At 47.3% G+C, this 27,686-nt stretch overlaps 1 protein-coding gene across 1 annotated transcript; it reads left to right on the top strand.

The window, feature by feature from the left end:
* Window positions 1-253: 253 nt before the first annotated feature.
* Window positions 254-23,583, top strand: LOC139055786 (basic salivary proline-rich protein 2-like). Its single transcript, XM_070533332.1, has 7 exons — window positions 254-661; window positions 1,093-1,155; window positions 1,356-1,459; window positions 8,022-8,122; window positions 18,509-18,727; window positions 20,379-20,498; window positions 22,378-23,583. The coding sequence occupies exons 1-7, from the start codon at window positions 265-267 to the stop codon at window positions 22,826-22,828; spliced, it is 1,455 nt and encodes a 484-aa protein (XP_070389433.1). The 5' UTR covers window positions 254-264; the 3' UTR covers window positions 22,829-23,583.
* Window positions 23,584-27,686: the final 4,103 nt, after the last annotated feature.

Raw genomic sequence — 27,686 nt, 5'->3', positions numbered from 1 at the left:
TAAGAGCGGCTTCCCCGCGACTACTTCTGGAGTGGTAGGACGCCAAACAGCTGTCCTACTAGGAGGGAACTTGCGCGGCAAACATCTGGCCCAACGCTGTCCAATGCGTAAAGGTTTCGCATCGTTTACTTATTCACCACCGCCCTACTCCTGCGAACAACCCGCGGACGTTTAGGTCACGATCAATGTCTTCGCGACGTGCTATTGCGATGCCACGCAACTGAACTCGCATTTCTTTCTCTATTTCTAGAAACTAAGATCACCATGCTGCCCATTGCCGCGTTCCTGGCGCTTGTCGTGGTTCCAGCCACGGCCGCCAGCTTTGGCAGCGGCTTCGCCGTTTCACCGGTAGGGGCGCCCTTCTCGGCCGGTGGCCCTCCAGGCGGCGCAGCGGGGCCGGCGTTCGGGCCCCCTGGCGGTTCAGGATTTCCAGGATACCCGGGCGCGGCCGGCGCTGCTCCCGGAATGACCATGCCCTCTGAGCCCAGCTGCCCGCCAACCAACGGCATGGTCCCTCTGTACGTGCCCGATCCCGACGACTGCACCAAATACACGGTGTGCAGTGGTGGCTTCGGCATGAAGCTCGACTGCCCGCCAGGGCTGCACTTCAACAGCGTCACCAACCACTGCGACTATCCGCCGCTCGCCGGCTGTGAAGAAAGTAAGTTGGTGGATTTGAACGAGTGTTATTGAAATATCACAACTTGCATGATTGCCTTTGTTGACATTACCTTATTAAAGAGAAACTTTATATCGCTCTTTTCCTAATTTCGCGTGGATAATTTTCTGGCCGAATAAACGGGCCGATCCCGGAGACAACGTAACCAATGGTGGCCCATCCAGGAAGCCGTGTAATCGAAGGTGTAATCATGGTGCGGTCATCCTGATACCAGTGCGCCATATGTTACCTCAAAATTGTTTTAGCGTGATTTGTAAAGCGGCCCCATCCTGGAGGTGACGCACCTGGGTAGAACCCTCACGCCTAATAACATCAACTAACACAATGAATCAATAAGCGTCCCCCTAGCAGCACATCTCATCAGGTGTACCGAGAAGCTATAGCTTGAATTTGACGAGCCCGTTTTGTTTCAGTCCCGCCAGAAGACCCAACGAAGCTGACGGGGCCACCCGGCATCAAGAAGGATGCTTATTTCGGTAAGAGTAGCCCCTGCCAGATGTGCCCTTCCATGCACACGTTGCGAATTACTTTTTCTTTTACGTTTTACCTTATCTGATATATATGATGGTCTTCAATGAATAGGCTCAGGTACAGCCTTCCAGAGAACCATAGCCTGCTGCATGACGTAAGTATGAGCCTATTGACAACCTCCACTGTATACTGTTGGCTCTTTCAGACATGAGCCTTTTGAGCGGGCCCGGCTACCCGATCCTTCTCGGACAACCGAACCCTGGAATCGGTCAGCTGAAGAACCCTCCCGGCAAGCCCAGCGCTCCCGCAGCCTAGAAAGTGCTACAGCGTTGTCGAAAAGTGGAGAACACTCTGGGCCTCCTCTAACAGCGCCGGGAACAGGCGATCAAAACAACGCCACATCCCAAAGCTCGGATTTTCTTTTACTTTTCGGGTATTTAAAGTGTTGAAGTGCCAAGAGCTCCACGTGTAACTAAATAACTTGATCCAGTCGTCGCCGTCGTGCGCAGACGTTACAAAATAAATTCGGGCCATTTTTACTTTGATTTGTCATGTGTATTTAATGCTACGCTGCGTTGAACAGTTTATCCATTTAGTGGCAGGATGGTCTACTTCTGTTATGCCTTTTACATTGTAATGCCTTCAATTTCCTCCTAAGTCCGATACTATTATTTGCCGATGCCAAGCGGCTATCAAGGACACTGAAAGCTACAGGCTTAATTTATTTAGATACCTGCAATCAAGTTCAAATCAAACAAGACTTCAGGATCAGGAGTGAGAGTACATTAGCTATAATTAATAATATTATTGCTACTTTTGTGTGGTTAGCTTATTTTGCTTGTGAAATCCTCCTGTACTGATTAATTGTGAATAAACGACTTGTTACACGTTGCCTTGAGTCAGTCTCCTGGACCCCGCCAAGCTGTTTTATTCTTTTCTTCCCGCATTTAGGTCAGGAGACATGTCAGAATGTCTTCTGCTGAATTTATTATTATTTTTTGTAGTGACCCTCAGTTCCTGACATCTGTAAACCTCTTAAGAGATGATTAACTTTGAAGGGGCGAACACTACACTTGAGCATTACGGATAATACAATTAGCAAGTGGACTAACCACGCTATAGCATTGCTTCCAGAAATTCTTTCAATTAAAAAAAAGAGAGTAAGCTCTATTCAGCAAGTGCACTGCAAAAAAAAAATTGAATTTAGAATAAAAGAAAAAATAGGACAAGCTTTCCGCTAAACTCAGAAGTGCTGAAATATGCAAAGCAAGAAGCACCATAACTGAGCAACGCAAACATCGCCGCCATCTTCTGGCCAGATGTCGTTCATACACTGGGATAGTTCCACGCACGGTAGCGCGGAGCCCTCGACTACTGCGGGTGCCGGTTTCGCATCGCTATGTTCAGAGGGCGCTAGGTGTCTGAGCCGCGCTTTGCTTTCGCGCGCGTCAAAGGCGGGGGTGGTGGCGGTGGCGGGGTAGTGGAGGAGGGGAGTGTATCGGGGACTTAAAGCGCGCATGGCTCTCTTATTACTTCTCCTCGAAACACGAGTTGGGCCGTTGTGTATAGTCATTTTCGTGCCAGTGAATCTAGAGCCGTGATTAATATCCTCAGAAAGGCCTTCTGTAGAGTTGCGTAACGCCGTGTACATAACTGCACAGCGTCCTAGGCAGAAATATAATTTTGCACCCTTAAAGGTGTTTTGTTGTCTTCAAGTGGCTTCAACTACTCCTTCGAAGAGAGAAGCCATACCTGAAAATTCTATCCTACTTCCGACCGCACCCGCTGTGGTTGCTCAGTGGCTATGGTGTTGGGATGCTGAGCACGAGGTCGCGGGATCGAATCCCGCTCACGGCGGCCGCATTTCGATGGGGGCGAAATGCGAAAACACCCGTGTACTTAGATTTAGGTGCACGTTAAAGAGCCCCAGGTGGTCGAAATTTCCGGAGTCCTCCACTACGGCGTGCCTCATAATCATAAAGTGGTTTTGGCACGTAAAACCGCATAATTTAATTTTACTTCCGACCGCGTAGTGCGCACCAAATTATATCTGGCACGAGCGTTTCACGTGGATAGCCATCAATGCTTATTTCACGCAACTATCGTCTCGTCTGTCACAGCTACCGTCATGTTTACCCGGCATATAGACCGTTTTTTCGTAGGCGCCGCCATATTGTGAGCGCAGTGGCGCCGCCTATGAGCAGCGCCATACTGGCTTGGGTGAAAGCGGTCTTTTGCATGGCAGGTATACGCTCGGCGGCAGGTTCTGGCGTTTGTTTTCGCCGTCGTGTGGCCTGTTTAGTATTACGTGTGTGTTCTACGTGGTAAACGGTTCTGTGAGACGTGCTGAAGTGGGTTAAGGCGTCATGGCCGGAATTTCTGCTGGCGTTGAGGTGGACGGAACACGCAGCGCGATGTGTGCGCGCATATTCGAGTCTACAATCAGCCTCAGAGATTAATTGTGTAGCTCTGAATGTTCCAGTCATAATGTGACCTTATTGCAGTATTGTCCTCTATTTCTAAGCTGCGGTTTAGGAGCCATGAAACATACGCGACGATCGTAACAGCGTGAGCGTAAGTACCGTTCTGCTACGATATGGAGCTGTGATGTTATACTTTGACAAGCGTGCAGACTGTTCGCTGCAGGTTACATTGCCTGACTACTTGGTTCGATCGATGAGGTTTCCGCCCCTGAATAAAATAGTTTTGACAAGTGATAGCAGCATACCCTACTGTCTAAATTACGCTTGTCCAACAAAGGGACTGTTTACGAACTGCGCGAGCGTCCTAAGCAGTGGTAGGTGCTGGACTACATATATCTTCGTTCTATATACCGCTTGGTCCAAGCATACCGCATCAGCGGTTATGTATTTATAAACGTTGTGCGGCGTGACTATGCGAGGCCCTGTTGCGGTGTTAGCCTGTTTTCTCTTGCGTTTTCTAGAAAGAGGATGATACCCGAATTTCTTTTTCGGTTGTGTTCGTTCCGTTCTCTACGACGCACTCACACGTATTACGGAAATTTTGCCCACAAAAATAGGCATCGCATTCTTTTTATGCGATCCCTCATATATTATGGCTGTATGCAGGCCAAAAAGCAATGCCCAAGCGCACAGCTTACATATGTACCGTGCTGGATCACCAACCGCAGTGATCGCTGTGTTGAGCAGCGCCATCGACCTCATGCAGGAAGGCTAGCGTAGACATATGGTAATTTCAAGCCTACTAGACTTGAAATGCACGAGAACGATGCCGGTGCATCACAAATATTTCATTGCGCCTGCCGCTTAGATGTTTCGCGGTTGCCTTAGGTTGGCCGTGCTCGAGCATGCGCTCTTATGCTTTATGTTTTACTCCCTATGCCAAGCGATCAGATATTGAGAAGATTTACCATTTCATGCTGCTAATAAAGATACACCGGTTTTCTTTGCCGAGTTAAAACCGATATAAGTAAAATAGTTAACACATACACACACCGCGACTGATAATGTGCGTACACCGCGGCTGATAAAACGCGGCACATTTTCGCGCCCCCAAAAGATATTTCCGCCTATTGTAGTTACCGATGCACCGAAAGGCTTCCCTGACGACCTTATATGAAAGGACACGGCGTAAAGTTCACAGAGTACGATCTAAAACACCAAGAAATCGTTCCACAGCACGCGACAGCAATACTTTCAAGCTGCGCCGCGCCGGATCGCCCAAGCCAGAGAGGAGGAAAGGCTCTCCGCGCGCCCTATCCTCCTCGCCCGATGAAACGGTCTATAATTAAATAAAAAGTCGTCGGAGAAAAAAAAAACTTCACTTGTTCTCACTAAGGATTTGGTTACACCCCTTAGTGTGAATGTGTTCATCACGAGACGAGCAATCCTTTTGGGTGCCATGCTTTTTATTGTGCATATGTGAGCGTCATGCCCCCTTGCCAACCCAGTACAACTTGTTCAGGATTAACACGATGACAGGCGTATACGCCTGCCACTTAACAGCGCTTCTAAAACGAAAGAGAGAAAACACTTTTTTCCTCTTTGTCTTTCACCGATGAAGCTTTCTGCGAACGTAAAGGTGATCTCACGTACTCCCGTTACGAGTTCGCTGGAAGTTGATTTACCAGTGCGCCTTGCAAAACGATATGGTTCTGAAAAGCGCGGTTAGAGTGAGAAGAAGAAAAAAAGAAGTGGAACTACTTGGAAAGCGCCATTTCGGCTTTCTTGAAAAGCTTCACTCCGTATAGGTAACGGCGATTCTCTCCGTAGCGTGAGCGAGTTTGTGCTTGGATACAGCAACGTGAGTCAGCGTTTGCGCGTTAGATTAGCGCAAACATGCGTTGTCGCCAACCACTTGGCTTTGACTTATGGTCTGTTTATAACCAGAGTTCCGAGCCGCCTTTAATGCACAGGGTGGTTGGTTCGGTTTGGCCTACGCGTTTTCAAGAATAAGAATAAGACTAAGATAAGAACAAGAATAAGATTACGAGGGAAATTGTGGAAGCAGCTGAGATAGCCAGAGCAGGTGACGAGTGCGTTAGCTCGCCGTCTATATTTTTATCAAGGAAAGAGCTTGAATTTTTGGGCATAGTATTCACATGACTGTCTTTTCCCCCTTCCCTTCAGTGTGTTCTATTGTAGTGGCGTCCCAGTGAGTATATATATACTCACCAGCTGCAATAAATCAATTGTTGAAAGTTAGCGCTCGTCCTGTGTTCTGCTTGTCCCTGTGTAATTTTTTGCGCTATGTATCCTAGTCTGAATGCGTTTTTGAAGACAGCTCGCGAAACGCTTCTACACGAAGGTTATCTTCAAGTTGCCCATTCGTCTTCCCTTATTACACCCTGCATGTGTAGCTCTCGCGAAAATGAAACCTGAGAACACGACCGATTTTTTTATTTCCTTTGTGCAGGAAGTCATAATTCACACAAACATGACTCTTTGTGAAACTGTATACTCCCCACTTACCCTTTCTCTTCCTTGATTTGACGGATTCGTTTCTTTGAGTTTCCCTGAAACGTTTAACGATGACGTACAGCTTTCCTCGTATATGTCGGCAGTATGTTGGTATGCTTCGGCGTTAGAAAGAAAAAAAATGTCCTCACGACTTTCCCTGGGTTTGTCAAAGCACTGTAAAAAGGGAGGATGACACACACACACACACACACACACACACACACACACACACACACACACACACACACACACACACACACACACACACACACACACACACACACGGGCAAAAATGAAAATTAAAGAAAGACGCCAGCAATTTTTTTTCGTCAACATTTTATTCACTGATCGCCGCGCAGCCGAACAGTCGCAATTCGGCTTATTCGACAGGCTGCCGCGTTTGGTGGGCAAATCTCGAAGGCTATAATCGCCGTCAGCGGAGCTACGCCTTGCCTTTGAGATTTCTGACAACGAATAATTTGCGTGCGCGACACACCACGACCAGCTTCCCCAGAGGCCGTGTGAAGAGACGTCCGGTGGGCTCGACCAGTTGGAAGACCGGCCTTCGTTCGAAGAAAGACTTTACGGCAACGGGAATCATCACATCAGGAAGCATGCGAGCATTACCAATGTTTGCGTGATCCACCAACCGGCGTGAACACCTGTACTGGGAATGCCTTCATGCTTTTTTACAACGAAGGTGTATACCTCTGTCTCCCGGAGCATTTGTCGCGTTCGTGGGAAAAAATGTGGGCCCATCCAGAAGGTAGTGCAATACCGGGCCGATGCGTAGCGGTGAAGCGGACTTCGCGAACTCTACCACTAATAATAATAATTAATAATAAAAATGACAAATGAAATAGATCTGAAATAAGTAAATCAATAGGAATAAATAAATCAAGATTTCAGGGTAATTTTCCCTGTTTGTGCCAAAATAAAGAAAGGAACGTGAGCGTGGGCCGATGTCGGAGATAGCGGAATACCGGGCCGACCCGCGGCCTAGGTGAAGCAGACTTCAAACACTCTGCCAACAATAATAATAATAATAATAATAATAATAATAATAATAATAATAATAATAATAATAATAATAATAGTTGTTGTTGTTGTTGTTGTTGTTGTTGTTGTTGTTGTTGTCATCTTACAATGATCGTACATCAAAGGCAGGCCCGTCAAAGCCAAGGAAGTGGCTTGCGTGACTTGGCCCGGCATGTCGGCAAACAAAGACAAAATGGCGACATGTACAGAAATGAAAAGCTGGTGAAGCTTATCACAACAAAATGAAACAGAAACTCAGCTGAAATCAGTGACAAAAGAAATACAAGAAACAAGAAAAGAAGACATGTAGTATTATACATAACTTACAGTGCCTTCAACATTTTTTTCAAGTTTCGTTTCGACGTTGTAGTAAATATGTGATCAGGTAGGTCATTGAATATTCTTGGGACAGAAGCATACCTACTTGCTTTACCAAACTGTGTGTTCAAGTGCGGTATTATAAAACGCAATGCTTTCCGCAGTGCACGGGGAGCAATATATTCCTGTTTGAAATCATGGTTCCAGAAATGTCTCACCACAACCGTTTGAGTGAACAAAGTTTTAAATGACGGAAGACCCAGATGTATAAACATGTTCACATTGTCGGCCGAGGAAGAGTTATAAGCAATGGACTTCAACATATTTTTTAGAATTCTGTCAATTCGACAGAGCCATCGAGATGAGCAAAACCCGAACAATGTAATGCCATAACATAACCCACTGTATGCTAAGGCGTGCATGATAGTGATTTTTACAGGCAATAATAATAATAATAATAATAATAATAATAATAATAATAATAATAATAATAATAATAATAATAATAATAAATGAAATGAATCATTCAATATGCATTGTTTCACATTTGTGAATCTTTTGTGAACAACACACAGATTCACGAGCAGGAGGCACTGCCATACACCCAAAGCACAAAATGCATGTACAGCCATACACCCTCGACTCGCAAGAGGACAATGCCACCGACTGTGGGAATGTCTGTGCCGTACAAACGAAAGACGGCATTGTGATGTCCACTGTATATATATCCCCGAGCACACCCACGTGTGACATCTAGAAGTACATGACCAAGCGCTTTGCAAGGATTAGCCGTGATGACACTACCCCGCTGATCATCATTAGAGACTTCAATGTGGACATTTCAAAGCCAGAAAAGAAATGATTGACTCAGTTTGTGCTAGAAGAGATCGGTTCGAAGTGCCACACAAATCCAAGTCGCTCAAGTACGCAACAACGGTCGTGTGTCGATTTAACTTTGGCCAAGATTGTGTCTAAGGTTGTAAACACCTGCCGCGGTGGCTTATCGGCTATGGTGTAGTGCTCCTAAGCATGAGGTCGCGGTATGAAATCACAGTTGGGGTGGCCGCATTTCGGTGGGGGCGAAATGCAACAACGCCCATGTCCCGTTCATCGGGCGCACGCTAAAGATCCCCTGGTGGTTAAACTTAATCCGAAGTCCCCCACTACGGTCTGCCTCATAATTAAATCGTTATTTGGGCGCGTAAAACTGCAGAATTCAATTAAGGTTATAACCAAACCAATGAGCGTATATTGCAGTATTCACAAAACTATTGTCACTACCATTACCAAATGATGAAAATAAATACGTTTATTAGGGCTTGCGTTGGGGCTAGTTGGAATAACGTACTTATAGAACAGCTATTCCGGTCTCTATGCTTCAACTTTTCAGCGCTGTTTTATAAGTACAAGTAAATACATGTACCCGTGTCTAACGCTTTGTGATGTGCCTACAGCCTCATTGGTCAGCCTCCTTCACAGAATAGAGTGGTTCCTCAAATTTTGCAGAAAGCGGGGCAGAAATAAAGAAGTTGTTCGATTGTTTCGATCTCTCTGCACATTGAGCAGGCCGGGGACAGAGCCAGGCCTTTGCTGTACCTGCGGGATGTCGTCCCGGAGCAGCCGGTCCAGAGCCGCAGCAGGAGAAACCCTCCTGCCTTGTGAGGCGGCGATCAGGAAGGGGACGTGGGGGTCGACCGCTGACGACGCGCCGATCCGGGTGAAGCGCCGTAAGGTGTAAACTGCAACGTGTATGTTGCATGGCCGTTACAACGGTGATGAAGGGTACAGTGGCGGGGAGCGCTTCCTTTGCCATGGCGGCAGCCTCCTCCTTGCCTTGGACGCCGACGTGATAGGGGAACCACTGCAGTGACAGCTTCCGCCATTGCCATGTTTACTGGCAATAAAGTGTCATAAAGTTTATATGGGAACCACTGCAGCGACAGCTTCCGCCATTGCCATGTTTACTGGTGTCACAATGTTGGCAAAAGCGATGATTCTCTTGTAATGAGTACGCCACTGGTTTGGAAGAAAACCAGTACGTAAAAGAAATCGGGGGAAAAAAAATGTGGATGTCTATACCTTTCGGAAACGAAACACTGTTCAGACATTTATCTTACTATTTTAGATTTGTTGTCTCCAACGAGAAGCAATTAAGTAAAAAGAAACATGCCTAATAATCAACTTGTTAGGAATGCTGCATAAGCTTCAAAATTATCGCGAATGGTAAAGGAGACGTCGGTCGAAATAGAGAGTATTACTTAGGGCAGGTAATGGGGTTGCTTGTTATGGCTTACAAGTAGTTTTTCGCTCGAGCACTCGATTCCGAAGTATTGCCGTTGGTGAGCGAATTTATTGAAAAAAAGTTGTTGAAACGAAGTCTGCGGTGCTTTCATCCGCCTCATTTGCGTCGCTTGCAACGCCACACCCGATTTGTGACGCTTCTGCAGAAGCCACTGCTCCATTGCACTGAACGACCCCCCGGCTGCAGAAGCTGTCGGCGGCGATGTCATCGATCCCGCAGCCCAACCGCTACCAGCATCATCATCATCTGAAAATAGCTTCAGCCTCGGAGTCGATAGCAGCGTTGGACTTTCACCAAGCGTGGATGGACTCGACGAATTAATGGCGGTCCCACGAGACGTAAGGCGGAACCGCATGGCGCGATTTCACGCGCGATTGACGCGCGGATGGTGGGACGCGCGCGTCATTTTGACGCGTGCCCAGCAGGATCCATCATGAAATCGCGCCGCCGCGTGTTGCTGCTCGGAGTAGAAAAAAAAGCGTCGCGCGCGCGTGTCCACCAATCAGAGTTCAGGTAAGTCACGTGACATTTGGTCACGTGACATTTTGGTTCTTTTTTTGCCACCAGATGGCCCTACTCTCTGCGCATCTCGACGGAACCTCCTTGGCAGAATTTTTTTTTTCTCGGCAGAACTGGCGCGCGCGTCGAGGAAAACATGTGCTACCGTGATTTCGTTCGCGCATCGTGTTGGTTCGCGCATCGCGTTCACCTAAAATGAACAAAGCAACCTTCAACGAGGCCCTAATAACTAAAGTTGAGAAGCGTCGCGTCTCATCGCTAATACTGGCAAGACAATTGGCTAATAATATTACCAGTGTATGGTGCTCGCTCTCTTCTCAAACAGGCAGGCCGCACCCACATGTACCTCCTGACCCGCATTTTTTTCTTGCGTCAGTATCAGTATCTCCATTAATAGTAGCAATCGCCTCTTCTGCTCGGTAGTAAGCGGCCGACCCTCCTTTTTATATGTGAAATTGTATCCAAGCAGCGGCTTCTCAGCATGCGGAAGGTACATAGTCGCAGTTTCGCAAACAATACTGCTGCTTGAAATTAAGCTTGATAAATACACTTCGGAAAGAAATGTCACTGTCTTATTACACTCAGATTATTTTTATTGTAGTGTTCTGTAAGTTTAAGGGCATATTATATATGCGGTAACAGAGACAATACCTGTCGTTGAGAGTTATGTTGTCTGGCAACCCGGAAAACGCGGCGCGAAAGCGCCGCTCCTTTTTTTCGTACGGGTGCTCGCGCGTCGGCGCCAACGCGGGCGTTTGCCGCCCGTCGCGTTTTTCGCTCGCGAAAAACGCGCCATGCGGTTCCAGCTTAAAGCGTGCCCACGCGTCAGCTTCTGGCTCGGACGGCGCCCCGGATCGTCGCGCCGAGTTACAACGGCCAAAGAAACCTCGGCCTTCTTCGGGAGGGTCGAAGAAGTGACGTGTGTACTGCAGGTCACCTAGAATTGTTCCCGGGGCGCCGACTTGAACAACACGACCAGATCAGTTAGGCGACACTTCTAAATAAATATGGCCGGCACCCTGAAAATTATCTCATTAAATGCACAGGGTTTCCGAAGCCCTATAGAACAAGCCGAAATTATCAGTGCGGCCTGCGTTAACAATTGTGACATTCTGTTTCTGCAAGAAACAAACTTTTTCACCAAGTCCGATTATATTTTTCGTGACCTGGACGTGCATTTTCAGGACGGTCGTCACGTGGTTCTTGTTGGGGATATTATTTGTGTTTTACACACGCGAGCAGATGTGCAAGTCCTGGGCTGGGGTCGCCCAGATTGGGAAGCACGGGAGTTGCGTCGCCTCGTCCAGCATTTTTCGTTGCTGGATACATATCGACTTTTTTATGGTTCTTTATTTGTCTGGACGTGGCGACGCGGCGCGTCTTCAAGCAGGTTAGACCGTATCTATGAGCCAGGCAATTTAGCTCAATATGTCACCCGGTCTGATGTGATAACGTTACCTTCATCTCTTGTTTATATTTCCGGTAACAGACCAGTTTTACTTGAAATTCGCTTCCCTGCTTCCTCATCGGTAAAACCTTGGCGTCTAGACATCCGCGTTCTACATGACGCGTGTTCGCGCTCTTGTTTGTCAAGCGTCTTGGACGCCTCTGTTCCTAGATCCGACCCAGAGACGTGGGACGCGCTCAAGGTGCAGTGGCGTTTGCATTCTTCCGTGAAGGACGTGCACTCAGACGACATATGTCAGAAGAACTGGCGAATACTGCCACAAAGCTCCGCATTGCCCTTCGGGATAATCAACTGACTCCGTTGGTGCGGTCACGGCAGCATGAGCTACGGAGGCGTTTCCAACGCCTCATCGCAGCGTCGTCTTTGTCAGCTGCTGCTTGGCAATGCAGACGTAATCCATGTGCACACCCTGAAACTCTACGCTTTGCAAGAAACTCGCTTTTAAACCGGCGAATGCATTCGGTTCTGTGGCCCCAAGAGCACTTCCTGTTACGTCGCCTCCCGCGCGTGATTATTCGCTCTTTGTAACGCATTTTGAAAACATGGCGCGTACGACTATGTAAATAGATCCTGGCTCTCTAGGATTGCATACAGTGCTTAGTGGGCTGCCTCACGTTCCACCTGAGGTAGCTGACCGTCTTTGTGCACCACCATCAGCTGGTGAAGTGAAGGCAGCATTATCTTCCATGAAGCGTGGTTCAGCCCCAGGGCCGGACGGGTTACCCGTTGAGTTTTACTTAACGCTGTGGGAAGATATTGGTGCCGCTTTCGCATCTGCTATCAGCCGCTGTTTTGAGAACTTTGAATTCCCGTCTAGTTTTCGCGAGGGTCGTATTGTGCTGATACTTAAAGGGACCCTGAAACGATTTTGGCGATTTTCTACAAACGTACTGAGTCGTTAGAGTATGTCCTTCTGATCATTAATTGATGCATCTAAGTGCTCTGCGTAAAGCGTGTAATTTATTATAAGGTTTTAAAAATACACATCGCTGCCGATCGTAGCACACTGCTCGGCGGAGTTTTAAGCCGCCCCTACCCATATGATGCATCCGTTCCGTTCCGTTCCAAAAACATTTATTTCCATCAGAGAAGGAGACCCCCTACTCCCTGCCCCTGGCGCGCAGGCCTAGGGACAGGGGTGGGGGTCTCCGCGACTAGATGCAGGCAAAGAGTTGTTGACTCTTCGCGGCCTCTGCCGCCAGATGGATAGCTCTCCTCTGCATGGCGGGGTCCGCGCTTTGCAGAAGGGTGTCCCAGCCTTCTCTACTATTTATTCCTTCCTTGACACCTGGGAAGTCTACGCATTGCCAGATTATATGGTCGAGGGTCCCCCTCTCCCCGCATCTCTTACATTTATCGTCTACATCTTCGTCTTTCAGTACGTGTGACGCCCATACTGGATTTATGTAGTTTCCTGCTTGCAGCCCATATGATGCAAATAACCCATATGACGTCACGTGGGCGAGCTATCTCATTGGCTGACCAGGGCACGTGGTCGATAATTTTTCCAACTGTATGGTAAACAAATAATCTTCGTAATAGTTGGAATGTTAGTTCATTTGTTTTTATAAAAAGAAAGTAATATAAAGAGAATGCACAAGAACAATTTTTCAGTACACTTCAGCACTTCCGGCACACAGCAAGTGTAGTCTGCTTGTGTTACAACGTACTCCATTTTGACGAGAGCTCCGCGGTCAGAGTCGGTCTCAGTCTTTTCGCGAGCACTATGATTCGACTTTGTTGCCTTGTGGACTGCAAACCTAGCGACTGGCAATATGTCAAGCTGCGACATCGTGTCCCTCTGCAAGGCAGTATACAAGCGAACTGGCTGCTGCGCATGGGACTGCCGGTATCCGATCGGCGCCACGCGTTTGTGGTCGTCACTTTACACCGGAAGACTACTAACACAATACTGTTTCGCCAGTCCAGTATTAGGGCAAACGCAAGCGCAAGGGGACCGGGTATGGCCGCTTGACTGTGCCGGGATGAGCCACGAGATGAGCAGAAGGGCAAATGCGAATGGTCTGCATGGTGCAGCCACCTGGTGGCACAGAGCTCAACCATACACAGTAGTAGCAACGAAGTGTATTCTTCTTTGCTGCTGGTGTGTATTTTTCGCAGGAGTGTAATCATCAACACGTTGATTTATAAATGTTTAAAATGCTTTACACTTGGTTAGAGCAATATTAGCGCTTTGTTTGACTGGTTAAGCGCTGCGCCAGCAAGTGTCTGGACCGTGCAGACCGATCAGGCTGCTCACGTACTTCTACGCTAAAGTTCCTTCATCAGCTTGAGTTTATGCCTCCAGTCATTTGCCGAAATGACCAGCTTGCCTGTTTTTAGCGGAGTACCGGACACGTTCGGCGCTACGACAGAATGCTCGCAACGCACGCTGCTTCGATAGCTCTCGGTCGACGGCCAAGCGGCTAGCGGAGAGGTCTCGCGCGGGAGGGGGCGTGCTCCTAAACAACCGGAAGTGAACGATATGACGTCGCATCGTGACGCTGAACCAGTGAAGGCGGAGCTTAGCGGCGCTCCCTCGGCGAGCGAGTTGAGGAGGAAAAGCATAGCTAGGGAGGAGGGTAACTTCTAATCGCTTGCAGCTCCATTAAAACGTAACGCTTCACTTAAATTGTGGTGCGAATGTTCTACTTAAGCTGTACCCTACGCGCCTACAAAATTTGTCCGAACCGTTTCAGGGGTCCTTTAAGCACGATCCATCATCAGTTCGTTCACAGGAATGGAGGCCAATCACACGCTTCTCAACGTTGACTACAAAACCTTCACAGCTGTTTGTCACCTGGTGCATGAGAAGCTGATGCCTTCCGTAATAGGGCACTATCAGGCATGCTCAGTCTCTGGCAGAGAGATACACAGTCTTTAATTCGTTACGCGTGACATAATGACATACAGACTAACCAGGCCAGCACGTGGTCTCTTAGTTTTTCCAGATCAAGAAAAGGCATTCGATCGCCTTGAACATAGCTACCCATTTACTGTACTGACCTCGTTCGGCTTTTCATCAAATTTTGTTGAACTTATTAGGACTGCCTGTTCAATTATCTGAAGTTGTTTCTTGATGGTCGGCAAAGTGCACCTTTCCCGTTACTCGTGGTGCCCTCTATCCCCAGTACCCTTTGTGCTCAGTTCTGAGCCATTCTTGAGCTCAGTACTGAGAGACCCTTATGCGACTGGTCTCCCACTGCGTGGTAGCAGTGTTGTGAAGGTGACAGGCTTCGCCGATGACGTCACATTGTATCTCGGTAATGAAGATAGCTTATCCCAGTGCCTTCGAGTTTTCACTGAGTACGGAAATATTCCAGGTGCTGCGCTAAATTTTTCAAAATGTCGTTACTTGTTCATTGCTTCGCCACAGACAGTCCCCTTTTCCGTCTTCAAAAGAGCGATTCCCTTCGTATTTTAGGCCTCATTTCTGCCAAGCCACCAACGCGACTTCATGTGGCGTCTAGGGTGGCAAGTGCTTCCAACTTGGGACAGGTTAGAGCGGTGGGGCGTAGTCCCATCTTCACTGTGTCCAAATTGCCCCCTTCAGGAATCCATTAAACATGTGCTGCTGCAATGCTTCGTTGCCACGGTATTTTGGAGGGCCGTGCATATTGGTTTCCGTGGCCTTGGAGTTAACCGCTTTATTACACCCGGTCGCTGCTCACGTGGCCACTATGCGTGACTTTTAATTGCTGCAGGGGCCTTTCGTCTATGGCGTAACCGGTGCGAGGCAGTTGCCGCGGGACATCGTCGACGTGCTATGTTTCCACTTCTGGGGAGGCTCCACTTTGAGCTACTGTCGTTTCTGTCAGAGGAGTTGTTCTTTATAGGGGAAGAAGAGTTCCTTCGACAGTGGTCATGCCGTTTCCTGTCAGTGTCTGATAGACGCGTACGGCTTAATTTTCGACCAGCCTGGTTCTTGTAGCCAGGCCATCAGAGGTGTTCACTGAATGTGCACAGAATGTAGGTGCCTGTGACTTCTGTTTGTGCGGGATGTTGCATACCTGATCATTTTTGTAGATACCCACCTCATAGCAACACTTCAAAATTATGTAAAATGTCTCCGTCGCATCATAATTGTACATAACCATTTTGTACACTGTACATATCAACATCATTTTATATAACGTGACAATTAGTTTCGGTGTAACTGTATGTTGTGTGCGTCTATATGTGGTTATATGTTAGTGAGTGAGGACTCGGACACTTCTTTGAAAACATGCCGTGTATACAGTGCTTCGTACTTTCCATATGTGATGGTCCTGGTGGAATTTTGTCGTGATTGTGAATCAGTGTTCGTATCGTCTCATGTTGAATAAACTTTTTCTAAACAAACATTCGAGCAGCCTGATTCCTGTAGCCAAGCAGCACAACATCTGTGATACCCAGAAAAAGGGAAACTACGTTCCACCATGGCATGGAAACATAGGTGGAGCAAGAGATTGCGCTGTCAAAAGCAATATGGTGTTTGTTACGCCTGTCGGAGCGGTACTCGCGCGTATGGTACTCTAACATGGCTACAGATATCTTTCCTTAATTGCGACAGCAATCTTATGTCGCGCGCGAGGCACGGGGGTGAGGCGAGGGAGGGGGGCCTTCTTCTCCAACTGCTGCTGCTTAAGGCGTGACCGTGCGGCCGCCGTATCTTGAAAGCGATCTGCGACGTGGCCAAAGTGCGCGCCCGCGCGGGCCTCATCGTCAAAGCGATCTGCGATGTTTGCAGAGTGCGTGCAGTGCCGGTATATCTACGTATGCGCGGTGCTATCGACGTTCCGTTCGCGTTGAAGCGAGAAATGCATGTAGGTAAATTCGCTCGCTGCTGCTGCCGCGATTCCTCACTCCAGCGTTTTGACAGCGAAGTGCGTTCACGCTAACCTGTGCGCACGTGGCACCGTGCTTGTTAATTTAGTTTGTGAGCGATTGCTTACAAGTTTATACGGTCGAAAAATAACTGCTATCCTTACTTCGTATAGCTTTCTACCAATTTGCTATCGCAATCGGTGCTTCACCTTTAGGGCGAAACAGCGAATTTTTTAAATTTCTTACTTCTCAACCTTCTTTCTACTCGCACTTAAGAGAGACAAAGGAAGGAGAGCAAAAGCAGGGAGGTAAGTCACAGGAACGTCTGGTTTGCTAGTCAACAATGGAGTTAAGGGAAAGGGGAATAGAACACTGCAACCTTGTAAGTCTTGTCATCAAAGCTTCACGAAGAAGTACCATCGAAATGGTGTCTTTTGTTGTTTTTTAGCGCAGTTCGCGAGAGTTGCAATATTGCAAAGCCTCATGCCCAATTTACCAAATACAGAAAAGGCTACAGAATAATATTAAGACCAAGAGGAGGTTTCAACGTGACCGAACACGCAGTCGACCAAATACAACAAAGCATATGCCTAGAAATAGGAATTGAATGAGAAGAAAAAGATGACAACATCTGGCTAAACAACAGACAAAACATAAAAGTCTTCAGCACATCTTGAGTGGATGGGGCGAACAATACGTCGCTTTAACCAGATTACGCATGGGGAACAAGGAATATGAGACCAGTGCATACAGAGTAGGGCCAGAAAATCCATCCAGCTAGGGTACCATAAGAGTCCAGAAGAAATCACGAGAAAATTGGTCGCGTCGAGAAATTCTAGTGTGCTCTGCGCCAAAAGAATGGGAAACACGACCAGTGATCATCGTATTCGACGGGTCCTACGTGCCGAAATTTGTGAACTATGGTGCCTCGCTTGTTCGTTGTGCGTTATACAAAAAACAGGTCGCGATATGTTACGAATGCGGCAGACTTGGGCACAGAGCGGACGCGTGTGCCGTAATCCCCGTGACAAAATCTGCCGTGGATGTGGAAAGAACAACCCACAACAACAAGATCATGAGTGCGTAACAAAGTGCCAGTTGTGTGGAAAGGGCCACCCAACATGGAGACCACAGGTGTGTGGCGAGATGTGGAATTCTTATACCTAGTCAGGAAGCGAAGATGGGAAAGAAGGAGAGAAAAAGGAGAAAGAGAAATCAGGAAAGGAAAATTACAACACCACAAAATGGAACAAAGAGATCCAAACAACAGACAACAACGGGTGCAACAAAGAGACAAGAGCAAGAGAGGACGGAGGAAACATTCAGACGAGGGATCGCTCAGAACCCATTCCTAGATTGCCGGACACAAAGAAAAAGGAGGACCCAGAGGAAGAAGCCGCTCGAGACCCAGGGGCAGATCCAAATCGAGATCGAAGTCTCAAAACGATGGCAACGATAGTCCGACACGATCCTACTAGGAGACCGCGCCTTACGGAAACAACGAATGCAGAGAAACAAGCGGAGGTGGCCAGGCTGGATCATTATAGGTGATGCAAAAGGATAGAAAGCTGGGCGAGTTGATACGGTAACGTGATCTTGGATCTATCTGGATATAATTTATCCAGATACATACAGGACAAACGAATATAAGTTACGTTGTTCAAGAGCAACTCTCAAGCATATGCTCTGGGAATGCAACGAGCTGACGAGTAGCAACGGGGAGACAGCCTCTAGTGAAAGCCTCCCCTAGCGTTGGTGTGCTGTGCTGCTCAGGGGAGGTATTCTGTAAGAATCCACCTAGTGGACTGTCCATTTATACTGCTGCTGATTGGATGCACCTGTACGAGGGAGGAGGAGACGAGCGGCCCCAGCCAATCAGCAGTGGCCGAAATGGACAGTCCACTAGGTGGACTCATTAGGGATACCCTTCATGCTCAGCCCTAGAAGATCAAATGTGGGTGGTCCAGTGGGCTGACGACGAAGCCTGAGCTCAAGGGCTCGTGGCAGACGCCTAGGCATGGCGAAGCCCACCCTATGACCTTGCCGGACAAAATTAATTTGCCACCACCACCACCACCACCACCACCACCACCACCACCACCACCACCACCACCACCACAGTTCACTACACTACACGATTTCTACGAGCACATCAAAGCGCATAACTGCGACCTGGACGCCGTCTTGCGACTATGTTAATACACACTTATTGAACGGGTTTCACCACGAGTTTGGGGTTAGGGCCTCTCTGACCAGCGAACCGCTGCTACTCTATTCAGACGTTACCAAATGTACCGTATTTGGTACAAAAATCGCGATGAAAAATGACGTACAGCGCGAACGACAAAGACAGAGGGAGACGACGTACACTGAGCTGTGTACGCGTACGTCGTCTCTCTCGCAGTCCTTGTTCCTCAGCAAGTCCTAGTGCATTGGTCACATGAATTACCAACTAGCCCAAGCAACCACTCCAGTACAATAATCGCGTTCGGTACAAAATAGTTCCTTTGTTCGAATTGATACACCCGTATAGGTGCGCCTGCTTCAACGCAACCCGCCGTGGTTGCTCAGTGGCTATGGTGTTGGGCTGCTGAGCCCGAGGTCGCGGGATTGAATCCTGGCCACGGCGGCCGCATTTCGATTGAGGCGAAATGCGAAAACACCCGTGTACTTAGATTTAGGTGCACATTAAAGTACCCCAGGTGGTCGAAATCTCCGGAGTCCTCCACTACGGCGTGCCTCATAATCGGAAAGTGGTTTTGGCACGTAAAACCCCATAATTTCATTTTTTATGCGAAGCATATTACGAGGGCTCAACCCAGCTCCTCAGGCGCGGCGGTGACCATGAAATCACGTGACACCGTGACGTCACGACAGAGGAGAAGTGGCTTTGGCTCAACTCTTGCAAGACGGGCTGGGTGGGAATCGAACCAGGGTCTCCGGAGTGTGGGACGGAGACGCTACCACTGAGCCACGAGTACAACGCTTCAAAGCGGTACAAAAGCGCCTCTAGTGAATGCGGTGTTGCCTTAGAAACGCGCTGTTTCTAAGGCGTGCGTCTCTTGCTCAGGCGCACATTTCGTTGCCGCGCCGAACGCTGCTTTGCTCGACGCTCACCGCGTCCAATGCGGGGCGCGTAGTCGCTGCCCTGTAGCCCATTGTCTTACACCCCTTGGCGGGTCGACGGGAACGCTGTCGCGTTCCACTCTTGAAGGCGAAGAAGTAATGCATGAGTTGTTTCTTCGTCTAGCCGAACCAAATATAGCCAAGCAACAGCAGTTCACCAGGCTAAACAGTGGTTCAACAACTAAAATAAAGGCTAGTATGCTTCGCATCCTGGGCTTAACCTTACCTAAGCCACAGCCATTTTTTAACACCGTGCCACATTTGATGACGTTGGAACAAAGTGGCAGAAGTTCGCTGTTCACAACACCCATGCCGTAACGGCGCAGGCACATCAATTCAAATATCTGTGACGGCACACGTGAAAAGCGAGTACGTAGGTGCGAAGTTGGGCATGTATGCAACCTCGTGCCAGCGTGTTTTCGTTTTTCGAGCTCCGCAGAATTTACCTAGCTCACCTAGTTATCTCGTTTCTAGACTTTCCTTTTGCGCACTCGCAAAACCAGGAGCAATTATCCATTCTTTTATGGCTTAACAACCTCACCTCGAGACGTCCGTCTACCGGCATCCGGCCGAGTGCCGCGTGCATTTCCACGCTGAGAACGAAGTGACGTGAAGTAGCGGCAACCCCTGTCGACGTCACAGGAGTCTTATCTCGGGACCCTTTTTCTTACGAGCCGGTTGGACCCACGAAAACGCGTGTTCGCGATAAAGGAAGGACGCGCGGACTCCGCGACGTGGTAGAAAAGGCAGGCCTGCTCGGTTCTCCCCGTCACAGACACGCGACATCGCTACCCAACTAGTCGGCTCATTCCAGTCCCCGTACACAGAAAGGTGAGAAAAGGTGCACGTTCCCTATTTCGTGGTGTGGTGGGGTTCGCTCGCCTTGGCTGGGTCTTTTGTCTCGTAGAGTTGGCGCTTTGTACAGGAAACGAACCTGTGGAGAGCAGCAATAGTGTCAGTTGTGCCGAAAGTAAAACTGGATATGGTGTCAATTCTGAATGCCGCTTACGGTGGTGGCGTTAAAATCACAGGTGATTGTCGGGTCTTGCAGAAATATTAAAGCCGGCATTTCCTCTGCCCGCAATGCCTCTGCAAAGTTAAATGCGCCGCCACTCGTCGAATAATCTTGCAACGTTTGGAAAAGCAGGGAAATACCGCTTGTCATCGCGCCTAACAACTAGAGGACATTTGCGGAAAGCGTTCTCTTCGTCTGACATGCTGGTTCACGCCCTGGGTAAAAGAATATATATATATATATATATATATATATATATATATATATATATATATATATATATATATATATATATATATATATATATATATATATATATATATATATATATATATATATATATATATAAGCAATCTCTAAATTATCTACAGACTTCCTGCGGACCGTCCATCTTTTTGTGGGCTTATGTGTTCGACTACGTAAAACTACATATTTCAAGCAAATGTACTGTCCAAATCGATGTTGTGCAAAACATTTTGCAAGTCGCTATAGCTATCCAGTATCGTTTGGAGTTCTCAAAAGCGTTACCAGCTGGGCCAACATTTTGTTTATGGCGAACCATTGCGCGCGTGATGCATAGCTTAAGTGCGATGACAACAGCGAGGCGACGGCAATGGTATGACGACTGGTTTACTGTACTGTAGTGAAGAAAGGTTACAACCTACTCTCTTACGACTTTGCCAAACGAGCTGATAGCAACTGAACGGTCTTACCGGCGTCGTTTAAACCAAGCATTGAAAGTTCAGATGAGCCGCGCATTATCCGCCAGTGTAATGCTAGTATTGAGCATTGGCGCACAGATCCTCGTAACGTACTGAAATAGCCCCAGAAGTATAGTGAAGTTGATGCCGTCACTTGAGCTGGATTTCAAAGTATCCAGCCCCGCTCGTTTTAAAAAGAGTAAGGAGGGGATGCTGACATTAACTATAAGCTATAGAGACGTTCGCATGGCTTATCGCCTTATATGCTACCGTATATGACGGGTGAGATAATTAGGGTATTCATTGGTGGAATGCTACAAACTGTGCGGTCGTACATCGACCCATCGCTAACTCTGCACCTCGCCCCCCACCCGTTCCCGGACCGGCCCTGTTGGTTACTTGGGTTTTTAACACCTAATTCTTCACTTCAAGCGATTCCTAAACTGGGGCAGAAGAAAAGAGTTTGTAAGACCTAAAAACAGCTGCTTAAGTGGAGAGATCGATCAGCATCAGCGAGCGTGTCTCTGAAGAAGAAAACACGTAAGAAGAGAAAATCAATAAGAGCGATGCAAGGAATGGGGTGCGGGGGGCGGGGGGAGTAAGGGGACCTCTTGCATTGTCTTTCATACAGCTTCGGACGGTATTATAATTTAGCATTTCTTGACATAATAACCTTCAGCTGCTGGACATAGGTTCAAGAAGATCCGAAATCGTGAAGTTAGCATGTAAGCGTAACGTTGTCACGCGCTACAATAACATTCGTCAGGAAATTTGAGCTCGACCCCACAAATGATCGCTGCTGTTTCCAATTATGCGTTGGCGTCCCTGTGACCACATCACAATGGAGTGATTTAGCGTAGTCAATTATTTGTGTCAAAGCACTCTGACATAGCACAGGCGTGCAACGGCACTGGAAGACAAGAATGCCAACAGCAGCGGTCGTCCTTAGATTGGGTGACACATCTTCACTCTCTCTCTCTTTTCATTTCTTCAGCTCCTGCGACAAAAAAGCCACACAGACGACGACGGCAATGGGGTACCCGACATTCTTGTTCGCTGTGTTCGTTGCGACCGTCACCGTGTCCGTGACGTCGGCGGCACTGTTCGCCAGTCCAGGCGGGCCGCCCGCAAATCCGCCACCCCCGGGTGGTTACGGGGGCAGCCCCGGTGCGTTCGGCGGGTTCGGCGCCGGTGCACCACCGGCGGCGTCCGGTGGAGCTGGCGGTGCGCCACCTGGCGCCGGTGGTCAGCCCTCCGATCCCAGCTGCCCGCCGACCGATGGCATGGTTCCCCTCTACGTGCCAGATCCGGACGACTGCACCAAGTACACCGTCTGCAGCGCGGGATTCGGCATGAAGATGGACTGCGCGCCGGGCCTGCACTTCAACAAGGTCACCAACCACTGCGACTTCCCGCCTCTAGCCGGTTGTGAAGTCAGCGCGTGATTGGGCTAAATGATTGGGCTGGTGATGGCGGCGCCTACCTACGGAACCTGCACACGATCACGTGTCGGTGACGTAGACCGTCTCGCGCGTTAACGATAGTAATTAGCTTGTCCGTTTACGCGTTACCGTTTAGGCGATACAGAATAGTGGAGACGCAGAAAAGCAGTGGTGGAGGCGCCATCTTATAACGTTGAGTCGAAGCAGAGCGCATGAAGTTATTATTGCGCAATGGGGGGCAATGCACAACACAGCAGCTGCAGCACAAAGGCGTTGGCAGCATCTTAATCACCGAATGTACTAATGTTTTTTTTTTCTTTTCCCGTGACTAGAACAGTGACGTAGCACGAAAACCGTTTAAATATGACGCTTTACGGTTGCACAAACTGCCAGAAGATGTCTCTACCAGCTCTGCTGCTGCCGTCTCCGTAATGGTATTACATACTGCGCACGCTTTATAACATTACGACTGAATAAAGCTATACGCACTCTTTCTGATGCGAAAAGCATGGATGCGCGTCTGCATTCCAGAATGTGTGGGTCAGTAAATGCACTTTGCAGCTAAGTCTTTCAACCATTATCGTCTATCCAGCGTTAAGTTGCTATCAATATGCCTTCCATATTTCTGGCCTTTATCATAGCATGGCATTCGAACTTTCGAGCAACGAGTTTAAGCTTGATGGTGTTATTAGTGCTTCCTGGACTGCATTTTTATTGTGTAAATAGCACTTCACCGGAAATAAAGAATTCGAAGTTTGTTCGTTGTATCGTTACTGCTAGACTTCAGTGGCGTAGCCAGAAATTTTGTTCGGGGGGGGCTACGCCAGTGGCCCCATGTCTGTGTGTGTATATATATATATATATATATATATATATATATATATATATATATATATATATATATATATATATATATATATATATTACACGGGGCCAGTGGCGTAGCCAGGAATTTTGCTGGAGGAAGCTTTAGCTCGGGTGCTCCTATTTAAATACATGTAGAAAGGGAATTCGTTTTTCCCTGCAACCACTTCACCAAATTTGAGGAGGTTTGTTGCATTTAAAAGAAAAAGCTTAATTCTAGTGACTACTGGTTTCGAATTTTTCATTTAGATGGTCAATTAATTATTAACAATTGCCCAAATCGAACATTTTCAGAAAACGAAACTATCAAGTTTAAAACTCCGTGACTCAACAATGAAAAATGATATCCCAATTCTGTGAATTGCACCTAATAGTACATCTACAGCGGACAAAATAGATATGTTACCTATCAATCTCAAAAAAATTTGGTATTGTGGAAATACGGCTTGTGCAGAACCCTTGTACACAACGTAACCAATTCACGTAAGATACAAATTGACATTGCAAACTTGTCCGATTTGACTGTTATAATAGATGCCGTTTACAGAACCACAATGTCTGTTCTTCATGCATAGCTATTAGTTTGTAAACGTCGTGCTTCTATTTTTTCAAGCTTTCGAATTTTTCAAAATATTTTAAACAAAATTCAGGCCCTAAATCGAAGTTGTGTTTCCAACAGAACTAGGATTTAACTTTCTCTCTCAAATGCAACCAATTTCAATAACAGCGATTAGCAGGATTATCTAAGAAAAGCGTTTCTGCGTTTTACGAGTATTTGAATAGGCCGCGTCGGATTGGGCCCAAGCTAAAGCTTCTTCTTAAACAATTTGTCAAGGGATGAAATCTATGAATAATAACTGCATTGTCATTGCCAAAGATGCTGCAAACGAATTCTTGAACCCTACGCACAGTAAAAACAATAAAATATGTATTTTTTCATGAAAGAATATACTCGTATGTGCCAAAAATTTTGCCCAAATTAACTGATATCAATGCTTCCATATTTTTGTCTATTTATTAAGTAAAGAAAATATCACATGAACTTTAGAACTATATCAGTTCGAAACCAGGTAAGCAGTGCATGCCACTGATATGAAAAATTAAAAGGCAATGAACTGAACAAGTTGAGAACAAATATGTTAATGAAACTTTGTCATTCAAGAACCGTGCTTACATTCTTGTATATAAGCAATGGCCAGTGAAAAATCTCAATGAAGCTGTAATTTGTTTTAATGTATTACGCAGGAGCAGCTGTCACCGGTCGTGTATCGTGAGTAATAGCACCGAAATTATAGTCGCAACAGAGGGCACGTATAAAAAGCAGGAATTCTGTAAGATACACGAGGGCAAGTCAAATGAATGTGAGCCAACAACGGGGTACTTTATTTAAGAGTAGTCTTCATGAGAATTTAGACATTTGTCCCATTGACTAATGAGTCGCGTGATTCCCGTCTTATAAAACTCCTTGGGTTGCTGCTTCAAAAAGTCTGTATCTGGTTCCCTTGAGCTGTTTTTTCGGTTGCCCCAAAATGTAGAAGTCGCAAGGTGACAGGTGTGAGCTGTATGGCGGATGCTGCAGCGTTTCCCACTTGAACTTTGCCAGTTTTGTATTAACCACGTAACCGACGTGGGACGGGCATTGTCGTGGAACAAGATGACCCCATTCGTCAATTTTCCACGTTGTTCGTTCTTGATTGCGACACGCTGCCGTTCTGGCGTTTCACAATATCGGAAACAATTGATAGCCTCTCAAGATTTAGCAAATTCTATCAGTAATGGACCCTGACGACCGAAAAAAGTCAACAACACCTTTCCAGTGGAAATGATGGCCTTTGCGTTCTTTTGGCGTGGTAAATTCGAATGTTTCCACTGTAAGCTTTGCCGTCGTGTTTCAGGCTCGTAGTAGTGGCACCAAGGTTCGTCCCCGATCACAATTGCAAACAAGAAGTCGTCATCCTCATTGTGATACCCGATCAGATGAGTCAAGGCAGCGCGAAACATCTCCGTCTTCTCGCGATGGATCAAAATCTTGGGGATCCATTGCGCACCAAAGAGCCGATAACCGAGAAGCTCATGAAATATGGCGTGAACCGAACCGTGACTGATGTTCAGACCGCATGCCAGTTCATCGATGCTTATCCTCCATTCTTGTTTCGTCAGCTCATGAACCTTTGAAATTGTGTGGGGGGATGATTGCACGATGGTTTTGGCCCGGTCTTGGAATGCCTTTACAACGTCCTTTAAACCGTTTGCTCCAACGCGTCACAGTGGTCAATGAGATGCCGTGTTCAACGTAAACGGCAGCCATACGGCGATTAATTTCTGTTTTGGAAACACCTTTAGCTGTCAAAAACTTGGCGACACCGAGCTGTTCAACTTTTGAAGTGTCCATTATGTGACGCAACCATATTCAACCCAGTGTATGAGAGCATTAAAGAACATTTATCTTCACACCTGCGTGTCACTTTTGTAAGTGAGACATGCCGTTCTCCTACGCGCATGCCTCGCAGATAATGAACCGAACCATTATTGCGCGGTTAGGGTAGGCCCACTTTCATTTGACTCGCTCTCGTACATAAGAAATGCAAAGATACAGTGGGATATACAAATGCGAAAATACGGCTTGATAAAGGACAAAAAGTGTCACTGGAAACAAAGTTCACAGCATGTGTACACAAAACCTCGCAACAAGATATTTAAGTATACGTATAAGTCTTGAATGAGTCTATGTATGTAAGAAAATGTAACTGTATATAATGCGTCAAACAAGGCAAATAAACATGTGGCACAATCATAGATTCACAGAATCCTAGATTCCGCCCCCATTCCATCCACTCCCCCCGATGTATTGCGCGCGACGGAAGGCGGCGCGCTTCCTGCCCGTTTTTTTCCTTTGCGCACACCAGACTGAGCCACCATCGTAGGCTCACCCATTCCACCTCCCCTCCTACGCTTTCACTCGCACATACAGCATCACCCTTGGACTTTATACGAAACATGAGGGCGACGGCGACGGCAGGAATTCGCCTGGAGTGTCCATATAATTGCTTTCGCAATAATATAATACACGTATCCGGCAACTGGAGCGTCCCGTCGCCCATTACTTTCCGCAAAAGAAGTATCAAAATCTAACTTTCACCATGCGACAATTCGCTGCGCCGCATCAATGAATTTTTTTTCTGTGGGGCGGAGGCACCGAAATGGAAGAAAAAAACGCATAGGAAAGTATGTTGGCCAGAATCGAATGCCTACATCGGGCACCTAATGGGGCTACGGAATTAATACCGAAGAAAACATGAGACGCTTGGCCCACTGAGAACCATACGCATACTGCTCAGTATCCTACACCGGCGAAACAAGACTTTCCGGAAAGGTTCCGCTCAAGGAACGCGGTGCAATCCTTCGAGTCCCCACAGTGATGGTGGCGAGCGACCATTCTTTTTTTTTTCTTGTCTGCTGGCCAGAAAGCTTCCGAAACTCTGTCAGGTGAAAATCCACTCGGCCAAAGCAAACCGAACGCCCACCGAAGTGCACCGCGCAGTGGTCGGTGCCATACGAGAAAAACATATGCGCTCTGGCTCGCTCTGGCAGCCCGCGGGTAGGGTAGCGAGAACAAAAAAAAAAAAATTGAAGAGGCTCAATGTGTCCTCCGCGAATAAAAGTAAAAGTAGAAAAAATAAATAAGAACGTAGTTACTTTGGCTGGCTTTAGTGTCTTGACATGGATGTTGTGGCGTAGGTTAAAAAAAATGTTGATATTTTTTTATGTGACATGACGGCACAAATGAACCACCCCAACGCATCGTCTCATTGGACCTCGCTGCGTGCTTTGTCAACTCGTCTGCTAGTGTGTTTATTTGGCTTGTCTCGTTGTATGTTCCGATGTGAGACTTTAGAAAAGTCAGTGGGCCTTTGGCGTCAAATGTTTATAACACTAAACCCACAAAGTTCCGCAATAGAAAATTTAAAGCACAACTTTGGAAATGTCAATGCACGTT

The sequence above is a fragment of the Dermacentor albipictus genome, chromosome 2 (genome assembly GCF_038994185.2).
Source record: "Dermacentor albipictus isolate Rhodes 1998 colony chromosome 2, USDA_Dalb.pri_finalv2, whole genome shotgun sequence".
Taxonomy (NCBI): domain Eukaryota; kingdom Metazoa; phylum Arthropoda; class Arachnida; order Ixodida; family Ixodidae; genus Dermacentor; species Dermacentor albipictus.
This window is presented reverse-complemented; position numbering and strand designations above follow the sequence as displayed.